Source organism: Sycon ciliatum, chromosome 10, assembly GCF_964019385.1.
Source record: "Sycon ciliatum chromosome 10, ocSycCili1.1, whole genome shotgun sequence".
In the NCBI taxonomy this organism is placed as follows: domain Eukaryota; kingdom Metazoa; phylum Porifera; class Calcarea; order Leucosolenida; family Sycettidae; genus Sycon; species Sycon ciliatum.
This window is the reverse complement of record NC_088652.1, coordinates 17,388,955-17,403,808: the sequence shown is the minus strand read 5'-3', so window position 1 is coordinate 17,403,808 and position 14,854 is coordinate 17,388,955. Positions and strand designations below refer to the sequence as shown.

At 47.1% G+C, this 14,854-nt stretch overlaps 1 protein-coding gene across 4 annotated transcripts in view; it reads right to left on the bottom strand.

The window, feature by feature from the left end:
- Window positions 1-14,854, bottom strand: part of LOC135825945 (uncharacterized) — a 57,756-nt gene that overhangs the window by 22,311 nt on the left and 20,591 nt on the right. For 3 of the 4 annotated variants that reach the window (XR_010555171.1, XM_065338587.1, XM_065338589.1), the window contains 6 exons: window positions 11,568-11,637; window positions 11,055-11,158; window positions 3,663-3,949; window positions 3,052-3,137; window positions 2,459-2,566; window positions 88-240 (listed from right to left, as the gene is read on the bottom strand). Coding sequence is in view for 3 of the 4 variants with exons in the window: in XM_065338587.1 (XP_065194659.1) it covers window positions 88-240; window positions 2,459-2,566; window positions 3,052-3,137; window positions 3,663-3,949; window positions 11,055-11,158; window positions 11,568-11,637 (808 nt within the window). In the remaining variant the exon portion in view is untranslated. Of the gene's footprint in view, window positions 1-87; window positions 241-2,458; window positions 2,567-3,051; window positions 3,138-3,662; window positions 3,950-11,054; window positions 11,159-11,567; window positions 11,638-12,001; window positions 12,054-14,854 lie in introns of all 4 variants that reach the window. The other variant, XM_065338588.1, reaches the window with a different exon arrangement.

The following is a 14,854-nucleotide window of genomic DNA, read 5'->3' as shown; positions in this document are numbered from 1 at the left end:
ATCGCTACCTGGGTGCCATTCTGATATTCATGCCTGCATGAAACAAATACCATGCCAATCTAAATCATGCCCTAGATTGAAACGTACCATCCTTGAGGTCCCTAAGTCCAATAGTTTGATCCTTCGTTACACACACTAGCCACTCCGATGTTGCAATGTGCCAAGCCTTGGCAATACCTGATGGAAAGATCTCTATGAAGTCGCAGCTGCATACTTGTGCCAGCTGTGAGGATGTAGAACCTGTCAGAACACAAAAGTGGACAACACTTGAACCAACCATAGACCCAGCACTGAATGGAGACGTCCTTCACAGCCCACAGGCTGAAGCTACTGGTGGGATGACACGGTCAACTTCAAAATCAGGTTTCACACTCTGGCAAACCAATCGTGAATAATGACAGGGGCATCACACATAGTACGACCAGTATGACCATGGTCCGCCCAATTCATAAAAAAGCAATAAAAGAGCCCTAAAAAAGCGCTGTTGGCCGAAAATCTGATTTTTTTCTCCAAGGAACATCCCCGGAGCCCGGTCGTACCACTCCCCATTGCCCTGTGAGGCCCCTGAATGAAATCATTACTCAGCACTGTGAGGGAACACTCACACACACACACGCACGCACGCACGCACGCACGCACACACACACACACACATACACACACACACACACACACACACACACACACACACACACACACACACACACACACACACACACACACACACACACACACACACACACACACACACACACACAGGACTTGCATACTATGACAACGTACGGACGATATGATCCATTCGGAAATAGTGGACCTCTGGCCAGTTTTAAACCAGATCTAGGGCTGAATTAGGCTCATAAACCCAATTCTAATTACTACCGTAATCTCGCGCATTTAAGAACATGTTCTTATTTTTGAATATAAGAGCACTCTCGCTTATAAGAACATGCACTTGTAAGTGAATGAAAATCACAAAACCACACGAGGTTCATCATGGTTCCATTGTACTGGCATTAACCAATAATATGCGTACTTGCATATTTATGTACATGCCGACGCGATGTTTGTCTCTCGCATATAAGACCATGGTCTTATAATCGAACGAAAATGCACTTGTGAAAGGACCGATAACAGCGACTTTTCGATTATAAGATCATGGTCTTATAAGTGCGAGATTACGGTATGTCAAACTAGACCGAAAAAATAACTTCCTTTCGTGATACACCCTTTGGAGGAGTAGACCTCCAAAAACACAAATGGGAGAGCATTCCTCTCATTATTGCCAAACAACTTTAATGGAAAGGTCAATCTTTGATCTATTTAGTACCAAGAGCTTTATGAACAGACTAATCAGCGAAGAAAGGTGTCTGGGTTTCATTGCCAATGCGTAGCCACATTCGAGTTTGCTGATATAACTGTTAATCACCAAAGTGCCTGTTGTTCAGCAGCCGATCGTGAACGCAGAGTACAACTGATTGGTTTATAAGCTGGCATGGAATGAGATGGGGAATCCCCCGTAACCTATATGGCATGATACAGTAAAACTTGTAACTAAAGACCACCGTGACTAGCGACCAGCCTGGTACATGTACTACAGACCACTTCGCCAGGCACGGACGGACGGTCTCACGTTCAGATATGGTTGTGCAGTTAAAACCTCTAACTAAGGACCTCCTGCCACTAAAGACCGCTTTCTCTGGCCCCAACGGGTGGTCGTTAATCACAGGTTTTACTGTCCTTAAATCCCAGGTTTCCTTTGCAAAGAATGCAGATATTAGGTAGGAGACCCAGTACGTGACCGTCAAACCAATCCACACTGTAGTACTTCAAAGATAAAGTAGATACTAGTTAGAGTTAAGCTACACCAATTCGATATCAAACTGCACATCCCATTAGACCCTGATCTTTGCTGACATCAGGTGTCACATGTATAGTAGGTTACAACTGAAAGCAATCACATAACCTACCAGTCACTACACATGATACCACCCGGCACATAGTACCCATCATGTCATGTGACAAGGTCATGTGACAATGTCATGTGACAATGTCATCTGACCAGGCCATATGACCACACCTAGTGACCAATTAGAGTCTACACTAGGCAAAGCCCGGTTTTGCCAGTACAGCTTCGACATTTTCTTCAACACTTTTCTGGCTCATCGTCGTAGTTTGCTTTCATTTTGCTAGGCCACTCGATATTTTGGTACCTCTTGCTCCGATTTGAGGTCAAATTTGTGTCACGTGTTGGAAAGCTGACCGAAAGTGGGTCACGTGTTGACAAAAAATGTGAGCCAATGAGTCACATGCCCCGTAAATGTTTTAACTCTCCCAATTTTCAGCCCGCATACCGGTATTTTGCTCCGCTTTGCCAGCCAATTCTTTTTCAAAACCCTTTGATATTTTGCTAGCAGAATTGCCAGCAACATGAAGCTATGCCTGGTCTACACCAGCTTACCATTGAGAGCAACTGTCTGTGGTTTATCCGGTAGATGGTAGTGATAGATTTGCTCATTGCAGTGCTTGTAGACAGCTACTAGGGAGTTGGTTCGTGTGCGGTCTTCAGCTGAATATACATGTCGTACATTCAGGAATATGTGTGCGTCCACAGACATACACATGCACACAAACACACGCTGACACATGCACACACACATGCACGCACACTTGCGCACGCGCATGCACACACACACCATGCACAAACACACACACACACACACATACACACACACACACACACCATGTATACGCCCGTCGCAAGAGAAGCACGCAAATCTGCAAATGCACTGGATGTGCACCCACAGATTATACACACACATAAACACACACACGCACGCACCCCCCCCCCCCCCCCCACACACACACACCCATATACATACACATACACACACACAGTTCATAGCAACATAGGAATGTACACATAATTATGGCAGTGAGTACTATTCAATGACCAATGCACAGCTCAGAAAATGTACAACACAGAGCGAAACACCCGGCTACAACACACAGTTGGAAACAAAAGCAACAAGTGGAATGTCACTGACCACTCACCGGGCTGGCCTTTGGACTGTTTCTTCGACTGCTTTCCAACGTATTCCACCAACGAGCGACTAGTGAAGGCAATGATAGGCGCAAACCTGTATTGGACCAAGTACACACATACACATACACATACACAGACGCACACACGCACATACAGAGACAGAGACACGGATGCAGACACACACCCACGCGCATACACACATGCACGCACGCACGCACGCACGCACACACACACACACAAACACACACACGGGTCATAGGGAGAATCATGGAATGTCCTTAATCACCAGATATAATGCTTATACAGATCCAACATTCTGTTCACATGGGTAATTCCTGTTACGCCAAGCCAATGCTAGAGGTGCAAGGCACGCTGACATTGGCAACCATCCACACTACATATCATCGGAAGTGTCCTTGCAATGGTGAGTGGAGTGTTTGCATGATGGGTTGGTCAAGAGAGCTATGCGGTGATGGCAAACACTCTGCTCTTCATGCAATCTATGAATAATAATGAATACACCGAAGCGGAAAGGTGGCCTTTGGCCCACCACCCTGTACGCGGATCTGTAATAATTATTAGATTAATCGTGCCGTCAAACCAACACCTGATTACGTACGTTGTGATCTCGGCTTCTTTCATCACTCTGGCTAATTCACTGGTCTGTACATGGCCACGCTCCAGTTGGCGTATGGTTTTCCGCATCAAGGCCTCCAGCTGCACCTTGCTGGTGATCCTCTGCAGCGGTGTCTCAGTATTGCTAGGATTTCTGCTCGTCTGGTTAGCGCCGGAGAGCTCCTCGAGGTACACAAACTTGTCGGTGGGCGGCAGACAGAGGCCAGCGACCAGCGTCAGCGGAGCTGCAATACGACGCAGGCGAACCAGCTTCGCGGATAACCTTGGCACCTGGCGCACAGCAAGAGCAAGCAAAAAGTGTGAGTGACACAGCTTAGGGCGCGTTCAGACTACCGTGAATCCCGTCAAACTGTGAATAATGGTGATAAACCGTGACGGACATTCGCACCACCGATATACTAACGTTACAGGTACGCAAGTTGTGCAGCTCTCACCACGGCACTGAGAAGGGATTTTCCCTTACTCCCAGCCTGAAAACCTTTTTTACTGCCGCAATGCTGTTTCCGATGCAGCAGTAACACTTTCCCGCCGACAACATACCAGTAACGTCACGTGATCAAATCACCTTGGAAACTATTCCATTTCGTTCTTTTTTATCGGTAGTCTGAACGCGCCCTTTACTAGGGGTATCCGAACCGGTGCGGCAGGTACGGCCAATGCCGCTTCAATAATTTTGTTTGAAGCAATGAAATATGGGCTATTTTAGCCCAATTTGCCAAAAGTGTTTCCCGTGGCTGTCATGAGTTCCCTCGGGGAATGGAGACAAATTGTCCCTAAAAAACACAGTACACTGTGTCAGCGTGTGCTGTACGATTTCTAACCAACCGGGTACACATGTACCTGGCACAACTCTAGCAACCGGGTACACATGTACCTGGCACAACTCTAGCAACCGGGTACACATGTACCTGGCACACCTCTAGCAACCGGGTACACATGTACCTGGCACACCTCTAGCAACCGGGTACACATGAACCTGGCACAACTCTAGCAACCGGGTACACATGTACCTGGCACAACTCTAGCAACCGGGTACACATGTACCTGGCACAACTCTAGCAACCGGGTACACATGTACCTGGCACACCTCTAGCAACCGGGTACACATGTACCTGGCACACCTCTAGCAACCGGGTACACATGTACCTGGCACACCTCTAGAAACAGGGTCAGAGCTGGGTTCGCACCAACGCGGCTACTTCATGTACCGCATTTTCCGCCTCTTTCCGGAGTATAAGCCACGCTGAGTCTAAGCCGCAACCTCCTTTTTTCCCACAAAATACAGACATCTATCCTATTTATCACGGTGAATTTGATCATCGGAGTATAAGCTGCACCCCCCCCCCTTTTTGGGGTGAATTTTGAGTGTTTAAAGTGTGTCTTATACCCCGGAAATATTTTACATCTACATGTACACCAGGGAGTCGTAATATTACACCACTCTCCCTGCTGTGCATGACTGAACAGTGCATAGATCAACTGGCTCCGCACTTTGTCCGACAACATCGTGGAAGAAGAAGACGACGTTGAGAAAGTTGCAGGAAGAAGCTGCAGTGTACCAACTGAAGCCTGCATGCAGATTATTAGTATGCCCCCCTTACAGAAAAAGTACTCAACATGTTTTTTTAATTTTTAATTTATTAATTTATTATTTTTTTTACAATGATCACAGCTCACAGGCAAAGACAAAAAATTGCATAGTGGGAGCATAGTGATGGTGAGGCTTTTTGCCCTCAGCCGACCTGAGGTCTCGACGACATGGGGACATAAAACTCACCAAAAAAAAGAAGAAAAATGAAACGAGTGACAGGTACATGATACGAAATGTTAGGAGGAGAGACAGTACATTAGAAGGAGGGGAATGATAAGACAGACAGTGCTAGGAGAAGGAGAGAAAAGAAGAACAGACGTTATTGGGAATAGTATGTGCACTGTACTACCGACCGGGTCACACATGACTCAGCAAGTCTTGAAACCCCTCGGTGCATTAACTTGTGGAGCTATTCCAAGCGATAAGCTGTTCCAAGCGATGAGCTATTCCAAGCGATGAGCTGTTCCAAGCGATGTCGAAGTTCTGGCACAGAACCAACAATGACAAGACAAGGATACAGGAGTCTAACACCTTTGGCAGTCTCGCTTGCCCATACCAATATGATGTTTGGTAACCGAGTGGAAGTGAACGAAAAAAGTACTCGACATGTGCACTGCACTCCCAATCGGGTCACAAATGACCAAGGCAAGTCTTGAAATTCCTCGGTACATGTAACTTGCGGAGCTGTTCCAAGCGATTCCTCCTGGCAAAGAACCAACAACGACAAGGAAAATGATACACCTGTGGCTCTATTCAGTGCTCTGTCGGTTTCCTTCACCATTATGATGTTTGCCGTGGAAGTGGAAGCGAAGCAAGCATCGGTTACAAAAGAACTCGACATGTGCACTTTACTAGCACTGTTAGGCCCACAAGTAATTAGTTCATATTCATTAGTTCATGCATTATTCATTTGGCCTGGGTAGCTACTTGCGCGCCCATGTTTGCCACAGCTGCCCAGGCCCTTTATATTGCGTTGTTCCGCAGTCGAGCTCTCTCTCTCTCTCTCTCTCGACTCTCACTCGAATGATTGAAGATCTGCCACTAAACTCGATTCGCTCGGTCGGCTGTTGTTTGTATTCAACATTGTAGGCCTAACAGTGCTCTCAACCAGGTCACAATTGACCAAGGCAAGTCTTGAAACCCCCTGGTAACTTGTGGAGCTGTTCCAAACTGCTGGCACCGAACTAACAAACAATGACACCTTTGGCGCTTTTCAGTGCTGTGTCGCTTGCCCATACCATTATTATGTTTGGTAACCGAGTGGAAGTGAACGAAAATGTACTCAACATGTACATTGTACTCCCAAACGGGTCACAAATGACCCAGCAAGTCTTGAAATCCCTCGGTACGTGTAACTTGTGGAGCTGTTCCTAGCGATTCCTCCTGGCGTAGAACAGAAAATGCAAGTCTTGAAAATGACAACTTTGGCTCTATCGGTTTCCCTCGCCATTATGATCTGTGCTAACCGAATGCAAGTGAAGCAAGCATCGGAGGTAGTTGACACACGGAAGAGACTTCCGCCACTTCCACCCATCCTCAGTGGTCTTGTTACCGCGGCACCAGCTATAGGCAGCCTCGCAGCGGCAGTTGCACAGGTTGCCCAAGTGGTAGGTAGGATTATTCGCACGGTTGGCAGAGACAGTGGCAGACTGTTTCGCCGTCGTTGTCGTTGCCACCGTCGTCACACGATGCCAGAGGAAGTCTGCGTACTCAGAGCTTGGTTGCTGCTGCGCGTGACAAACTGTTCCACAGTGCGCATGGTGTTGAAGTGTGCCAGTTTGATGTTCGGACTACCTTATCTCTTACTCGGCCCAAAGTCAAGATTCGTTGGTTTCCTCGGCCCTGACCGCTGGAACGAGCTCCCTGCTGAGGCCCGTTTATGTTCTTCATTGCACTTTTTCCGCAAATCTGTACTTGCTTTCCTAGGGTACCCTGTAAAAAGGCCTAAGGCCTGTGGGGATTGCCCTCTTAAAAATTTGATAATAATAAAATAATAATAATGTTGGGGAGACATCATCAGGTTTAGCCTGTACTTGCAGAGCTGAGCTCTCCTCTGGGATGGGATTAGCCAGAACTTGCGGAGCTGAGCTCTCCTCTGGGATGGGTTAAGCCTGTACTTGCAGAGCTGTGCTCTCCTCTGGGATGGGATTAGCCTGTACTTGCAGAGCTGAGCTCTTCTCTGGGATGGGATTAGCCTGTACTGGAAGAGCTGAGCTCTCCTCTGGGATAGGATTAGCCTGTACAGGTAGAGCTGAGCTCTCCTCTGGGATGGGATTAGCCTGTACTGGTGGGGCCAAGCTGTCTACAGTCCATTCATAAAAAATGGTATCCTACCTGTTGGCCATAAATTGGTCAAATGTTTAGTTTTTTTCACAATTTTTGGCAACACCCATGGAATCCTCTTCCATTTATAATTCTGAAGTCTATTTCTCCGAAAAGCAAGTCATAACAAGAACAGGATATTGGCCAGGTTTGCCCAATCGGGGAAAAAACATGAAAATCCAGGCCGTTCACACCACTTGCAGAACAGTACATTGTGCGGTTCGAACCCCAGTTGAGGTACCTTTTTTTGGGACCCTTTATCAATTCACCACAAAATCACGTAAAATCACCAAATAGGGGAGCTCGCCAGAGCCAGCGCTCATCTTTTTTCTGAATAATAATAATAATAATAATTCTCGTCTACGTTCCAAAGGGAACTCACGACAATGGAGTGACAAAAAGCACCGCGGCAGAGAGAGAAAAGAGAAGATATGATATTTGACGAAAACAATCACGGTGTAGATTTCACATGAGTTCCAATACACCACATCAGCAAAGCTCTTTCTTTGAAAAATAAAAAATAAGATAAATGAAATGAAATCATTGGTCATCACAGTTAGTCATGTGCGTCCACACCAAAATCACAGCCGGTCATGTGTGTTCACACCACCGCAGAACAAATGTTACTCCACTTCTGCCGGTCAACTGCACAACTTCTTAGGGTTTCGAGGTGCCGGCTCGTCTTCAATGCGACGGCGGTGAACTTGACGTCTTGCTGGAGGGTGGTGACTAAACAGGACCTTGGAGCTCCCCTCCTGTGCCTCACAGCGTCCTCCATTGATGCGTATGCAATCATTGCTTGATTGCCTGGTGTCGATGATGGCTGGCGTAGGATGTGTCCAAGCAGACGCCATCTCGCTCGCTTTGCCATAGCGGATATTGGCTCAGTGTGAGCAAGCTCATACAGGTCATCATTCGACACGACACGAGGGTAGAATATACCAAGCATATGCCGAAGTTGCTTGCGATGGATCTTGTCCAGGGAGTCTTCCAGTGCCTTAGAGAGGCCTGCGCAGCCAATATTGTACGTGAGGATAGGAAGAACGTATGCGTTGTAGAGTCGTACCATGGTGTTAGTTTGTAGATGTTGCCGCCGAAACCAGATCGCCTTCATTCGACCAAATGCCACAGCAGAAAGACCAATCCTGCGTGTCACATCTTGTGCAGTGCCAAACAGAGAGCCCAGAGTCCTGATGCTTCTCCATTGCTCTTGACCACGGTGCACTGTTGTTTCTGAAACTGGTTCAAGGTACATCCTGACCCATTCCGTTTTAGAAACATTGACTTTCAGGTCCCACTTGTCGAAGATGTCCTCTGCAAGTGCCAGAAGCTGACGGAGGTATGTGTGGGACGTTGATATGAAGTCAGCGTCGTCGGCATATGCTGTTTCCGGTGGTATCTGCGCATCTGCAGTCGGTCTTGGTGGTAGTGATGATCGAAGATCACGTAGTGCAGCTTCGAGGTATACCGTAAACAGTACAGGTGAAAGTCCGTCTCCTTGTGGTATTCCCTTTGTGGTTGGAAATGCAGGTGACTTAAATGATTCTATCTTCACCTCAAGTGTCGTGTTGGCCATGAGGTATCGAATGATGCGTACCTCATCGTCATTAGCAATCTGCTCACTGCGGAGTACTTGCGGAAGCTTCTCTCTGTTCACAGTATCAAATGCCTTGCTGAAATCAAGGCCGAGGACATGAATTTCTGCACTGAATCTCTCCACAATCGACGAATTTTTCTGAATGGAGTGTAAAAAAAGAGAGTAAATTATCGCGTCCTTTCCCGAAGGGAACTCACGACGGCCGCTAACACCCGATAAACCCTAGCGGCAGATGCAGCGCCTAACGGTGGGAGTGTAAGGTGACCGCTAAAGGGATCTTCAAAATGTGGTCACCGTGTGCAGGTGGTCTCCTTGAATGGAACTTACACCCAGTAGTGGACTCAGACGGAGAGCCAAGGTTTAATTTATACAAAAGAGAAAGACCAACTACAAGTTACTGTTGGAGTGCGCATCCAGGATGTGCTAGAGCTATTAGCCAGTTAGTTGTAGAACGTCAGTACCGTCGGTCAGTGTCGTGCAATGGTATCGCATGAGCTGATTGTAAAGTAACTGGTGGTGTTAGTGGACAGTATAGCGTAACTTGTAGTTCCTTGGTCCTTTCTCTTTTGTACTTGGTCCGGCTCATCGCAATTGTCGCTTATCTATCGCCACTAAGAACAGGAGTTTTTTACCGCTCTGTGAAATTTCCACTAGGCATAGTGAGGAAGCATGATACAAGAATTCTCTCCGTCACAAGAAAAACATTTCAGCAATGGAATCAGGTAAAGCGAATCGAAGAAAGGAAGCAAGGTAAGCAAAATGCACGAAATAAATCCAGGAGCGCGTTTTTGCACTCACACTCTTACAGGTCCAGAGTTCATTCAACTCTGCATCACTCGAGCTGCCTTTGCTGGTGTCTAGCTGCTGGCGTAGACTGGAGTATCTCTTGCTTTCTCAGGCTGTCGTATGGCAGCAATGGGAAAGGAACAGTTGTGGCTGTCACTTCAGTGCTTTCTGTGTGTCGCCACAGTGTGTTTCAACAAAGCCTTCAAGGCATACAGGCCTCTCCAGACAGCTGTCAAACGCTCCGCTGGATACGCTGGCCACGACTCTTGTAATGCTGCTGCTAGGTCCACCAAGCAAGGAACAACAACCTTCCGCCGGGCGCATCCCGTCAAAAACACCTTTCTTCTTCAGCATGACGCTCATGCGGCTCATACTCCTCTGCCGTGCGCGCGTGCCTGTCACGCTCTCCAGGATGTCAGTTGCCCCTACCACAGTTCCGGTCTTCGGGTCGCTGCGCTTGGCTTTCGACAACACAGACAGTGAATGGCCAGATTCCCACTTCCCCAAAAAAGTCAAACACATCGCGATTCAAAGCGCTAGTCGCGATCATTTTTCTTTGGTGCCTCCTTTGATCTTGCCATCACAACCTCCCAAGCGCAAGTAACTTAGGTATCGTGATTGGACTGGGTTTTACCTGTCAAAAGGTGCGTGGGAGATAAGCGACAATTGCGATGAAACGGACCAAGTATACACAGTAGTCCTAGTTGCAGTGATCCTCTGGGAGGCCCCCTCCCTTTTACCCTTCTACCCTTCTTTGGCTAGAACCCTGCATGGAAATGCAAAATGCAGGGTGCACAGTACACAGATGGCGTCTAATCCAAGACAGCTACGGATTGCAATGTCAAACTTGGACTAAACACGGAGAATTTCAAGGTATTAGGAAATTAGAGGCCACATGCCTCGTACTGATCTTTTCTCTCCGAAACTCATTGCTCGCGAATAACAAGGTCCCTCGTTCGAGTCCCGGTGGTGTGACTGGTTATTTTTCTTTCTTTCGTATCCGGCTTGCAACTGTCGAGTTTCGGAGAGAAAATAGCAGTACGAGGCATGTGGCCTCTAATTTCCTACGAATTGCTCACCGTAACAAGCCCTGTCCCCGTAGCTATAGACGTCTGGAACTGCTCGAGGTCCTTGATAACCGTGCTGAGATTCCACGAGAATATACTAATCACCGATGGGTCCTCTGAAGTGCATAGAGAAATTCAGGAAGAGATGCAACACCATCAAAAAGCGCTTGTTTGTTTGTTTGTTGTATTTTTACTCCACCAGATACACAGGCATTTCTGCCTAAGTAACTTAGTTAACACTACAATGAGAGCAGATTTACCAGTTAAACACACTCAGAACATGTTCATAGAAAAGGTGGAAATCAGACCGGGACTATTCACGTCTGGGCAGTCCAGACTGGCACACAGCAAAATACATTTGTGAACACATCCTCATTCACACCATCACTAGCACAAGCGGTCCTTCTGTTCCACAATTTCAGATCTCAGTTAATTTTTCAGCCAGGAGCCGTCATCTTGAGACATCGTCAGTGGTTCACAGAAGACAACCAAACTCAGCCAGGTCAACATAAGAACAGTTCATACCTTCTGTAATGATAGCTAGGCAGTCAGCATAGGGAGACATATGCATTGTCGACACTGTACCAGCGATATCCTGCACTGAACATACAGTAAAACCTGTTAAGGTGACCACTCCGATAAGGCGACCACCTGTCCAAGAAGACCACTGAACCCAGGATCAAGGGATGCTACAGTAAAACCTGTCAAGGCGACCACTCGGATAAGGCGACCAACCTGTCCAAGAAGACCACTGAACCCAGGATCAAGGGATGCTATCTCCAGTCAAATGACCCTGGATGAGGAGACCACCTGGTGACAGAGACCACATTTTTGAAGGTCCCTTGAGCGGTCCTCTTAGACAGGTTTTACTGTATACACACAAGACAACATCAGGACTACACACACATGTGTGCGCAGTGTCTGCTCGAGGATTTCAAACCGACAGGGTGCACACGTACCTGGCACAGCCATTGCAACCGGATGAGAGCCTGGTCCGTTCAAGTGCTGCCACTGCATATACATGTACATGTACATGTACACCAGCCTATGATCAGGGAGTTGTAAATATTTTCAGGCTCCCTGATGTATACAGTCAACTTCGCTAATAACGACTGCGGGTATAACGACAGAATTTCCATGCTCAGAGCAAAGTTTATTCTACCTGTATACATATAATGAGACTTCGGATATAACGACACTTCGTGAATAGCGACACTTTTCTGATGCCCGGCCGAGTGTCGTTATACGTAAAGTTGACTGTATTGTAGTCCCAACCGGGTCACAGGTGACCGGGTGTTTTTTTTCCAAACGGGTCCAAGTACCCTCCAACCGGGTCGATAACCTGGCCGACCCGGCTCTGGAGCAGACATTGATGTGTGATAAGGTATGAGTCGCTCTATGAATGGACATTGGATTCACTACGGTCACTATGGCAACAACCATACCACTTCTGGTTGGGTGCCAATATTTTTTACAGTAAGGGCTGAGCGTACCATCCGGAAATACCGTCTGAAGCTCCTGCCTATGAACACGATTCTTCTTGGCATGCTATCTTCTAACGTAGAAGGGGTGAAGCATCCTGCAGCTTCATAACTGAAAGAGAAGTGGCGAGCACACATGCTCTTTTCCTGGGCACTGCAAAGGTCACAACTCGTTTCACAGGATCATTTTTTCCGACCTTTCGGCAAATTGCCATCATCAGGTTGCTATACGAAGTGGAAGTCTGCAAAGGAGCAGTTATAAACAATACAATAAATTGGTGCTATTTTAGTGAGGTGTTGATAATATTTCTATGGCTACATATGTTACCTCTGTGCTAGGAATATGGCTAAACCTAGTAACAAATCACAGGTTTTCACCCATGCACTCGGTACTGGTAATGCTATCTTCTGGTGCTAGAGCGACGAGCCATCTTAATTTCTGTGGTGCCACCTTTGCAGCATGACCGGTAGCTGCCTACAGAAGTGGGTATCTTTCATTCTTCACACATGTGTGTATGTGAAACAGGTGTCAAGGGAACAGCTTTTCTAATCGTCTGCAAACTCCAACGCAGCCACTGACACATTTAGAAAACTTCACTTCTTAACTCCAAACTCCAAAAATGGTCTTTTAAATGCGATTCAAATTAAAATTACTTCCTCCGCGTCATCGAAATTGTCGCAGTTTGACTAGTGACTCGTCACTTGTTACTGACAACTCCACAAGCTAAACCATACAAAAATTACTTCCTCCGGAAACAAAAACTTCGTGACTTTTTTCACTACTATTCGCTGCTGTTATTTCGCTCTTTCTCCCTGGTTCTGTCCGCCTGGAACACTGACATGACATTTCGGAATCGTAGGAAAGCATAATTCATATTCTGGAGAGCCGATAGTCGTCGCAGAGCAAGGGTGTCGATGTTGCAAACAAAGCAAAGCGAACATGTTTTTCATTTTCGTCCACCAGGCGCAATGAGAAGAAAAAAGCACTGCGCTCACTGCTCGCCGTTGCTATGTTTTGTAACTTTTAGTTCAGAACTTGACAGAGCAGGACAGTGGCACCCAGGAGCAAGAAGAGTGGAAAATGAATAGCAATATCAGCTAGCGTTTTGAAATCTTCGCCATCCCCGAAACGCCCGTCAGCATGCGAAGAGGTCGGCACGATGTCAAAACTATAAAACGCAGAGATGTGACAATCGACACTTCGCGCAGCAGAGCAATGTGAACAAGTAAGTTCAAAATAGAAGTCAACGTTCAGCCACTGCAGAGCCCAGACCTCAACGTGGATGATGTCGCCTTTTCCAGCAGCCTCGACGATGTGTCCTTGGTCGCAAAGGAGAACAGGCGAGATCTGATCACGGCAGTCGGGACGTGCTGGTACCACTATGATATCCCTCGGAGGAAATTTGAAATTGTTGGCTCTGCCTGTGTTTGTCCTCGAGCGAGAGCGGAGGCGGTAATGAGTACCAGTGCTGCAGCGCTACCGTGGTCTCCGCCGAGATGTTGGAGAAGGCATTCAGGGTGACAGCGAAGAGGATCAGGAACGCGACATACGATATTGCGTCGATTGACCTGCCACTTGGAACGGTTTCAGCCGTGATGAGTCGAGCGATGGCGACCCGGACTGAGACTCTACTCCCACTAATTGATCCTGTAGATATTGTAGATATGTTGATTGAATGTGTTGAACTACTTGAAAAGCCATGTAAAAAAAAGTCACGACGTTTTTGTTTCCGGAGGAAGTAGTACACAGTATGAGAATCTGAAGGCTAGAGTAACGTTGCAGGACAGTTGCACTGAGAGTTTTCACCCAGAGATGAAGGCCTCGTCGTCGCTGGTGTCAGTGAACGCAAAAATATCGTTCCGAAATATTTCAAGGAAGGTTGCAAGTTAGTTGGTCGCGCCTCATCTCAAACGCTTTGACTTTCTCCACAGGACAAGAGCTGCTATGCTTGTCGTCTGGTAGCTCTGGATGATTTCTACTTCACCACTAACGAAGCAAGAATACACGATCGTTGCGAGGTCGGTTGATTACCGTCGGCAGAATCACCTCGATCTTGAAATGAACATTTTTTAGCTGTGGCATGCCCATTTTATTTTAGCTGTGTGGTCACAGCTCATGCAGGTAAGTGTACTATATCAAGTCCAGCGCGCACCCTTTTCCAGCATCACTGGTACGGCACCTGCGCGTGCATCACTAGCAATACACGTAGAGTCTACACTGACTACACGGCTCTTGCAGCTACAATCATGACATTATTGTACTGAGTCTCGAGCCAGAGCGACAAATTTTATCGCTCTTGCATGCATTTAGTTTGCTGACCCCTCGATGTT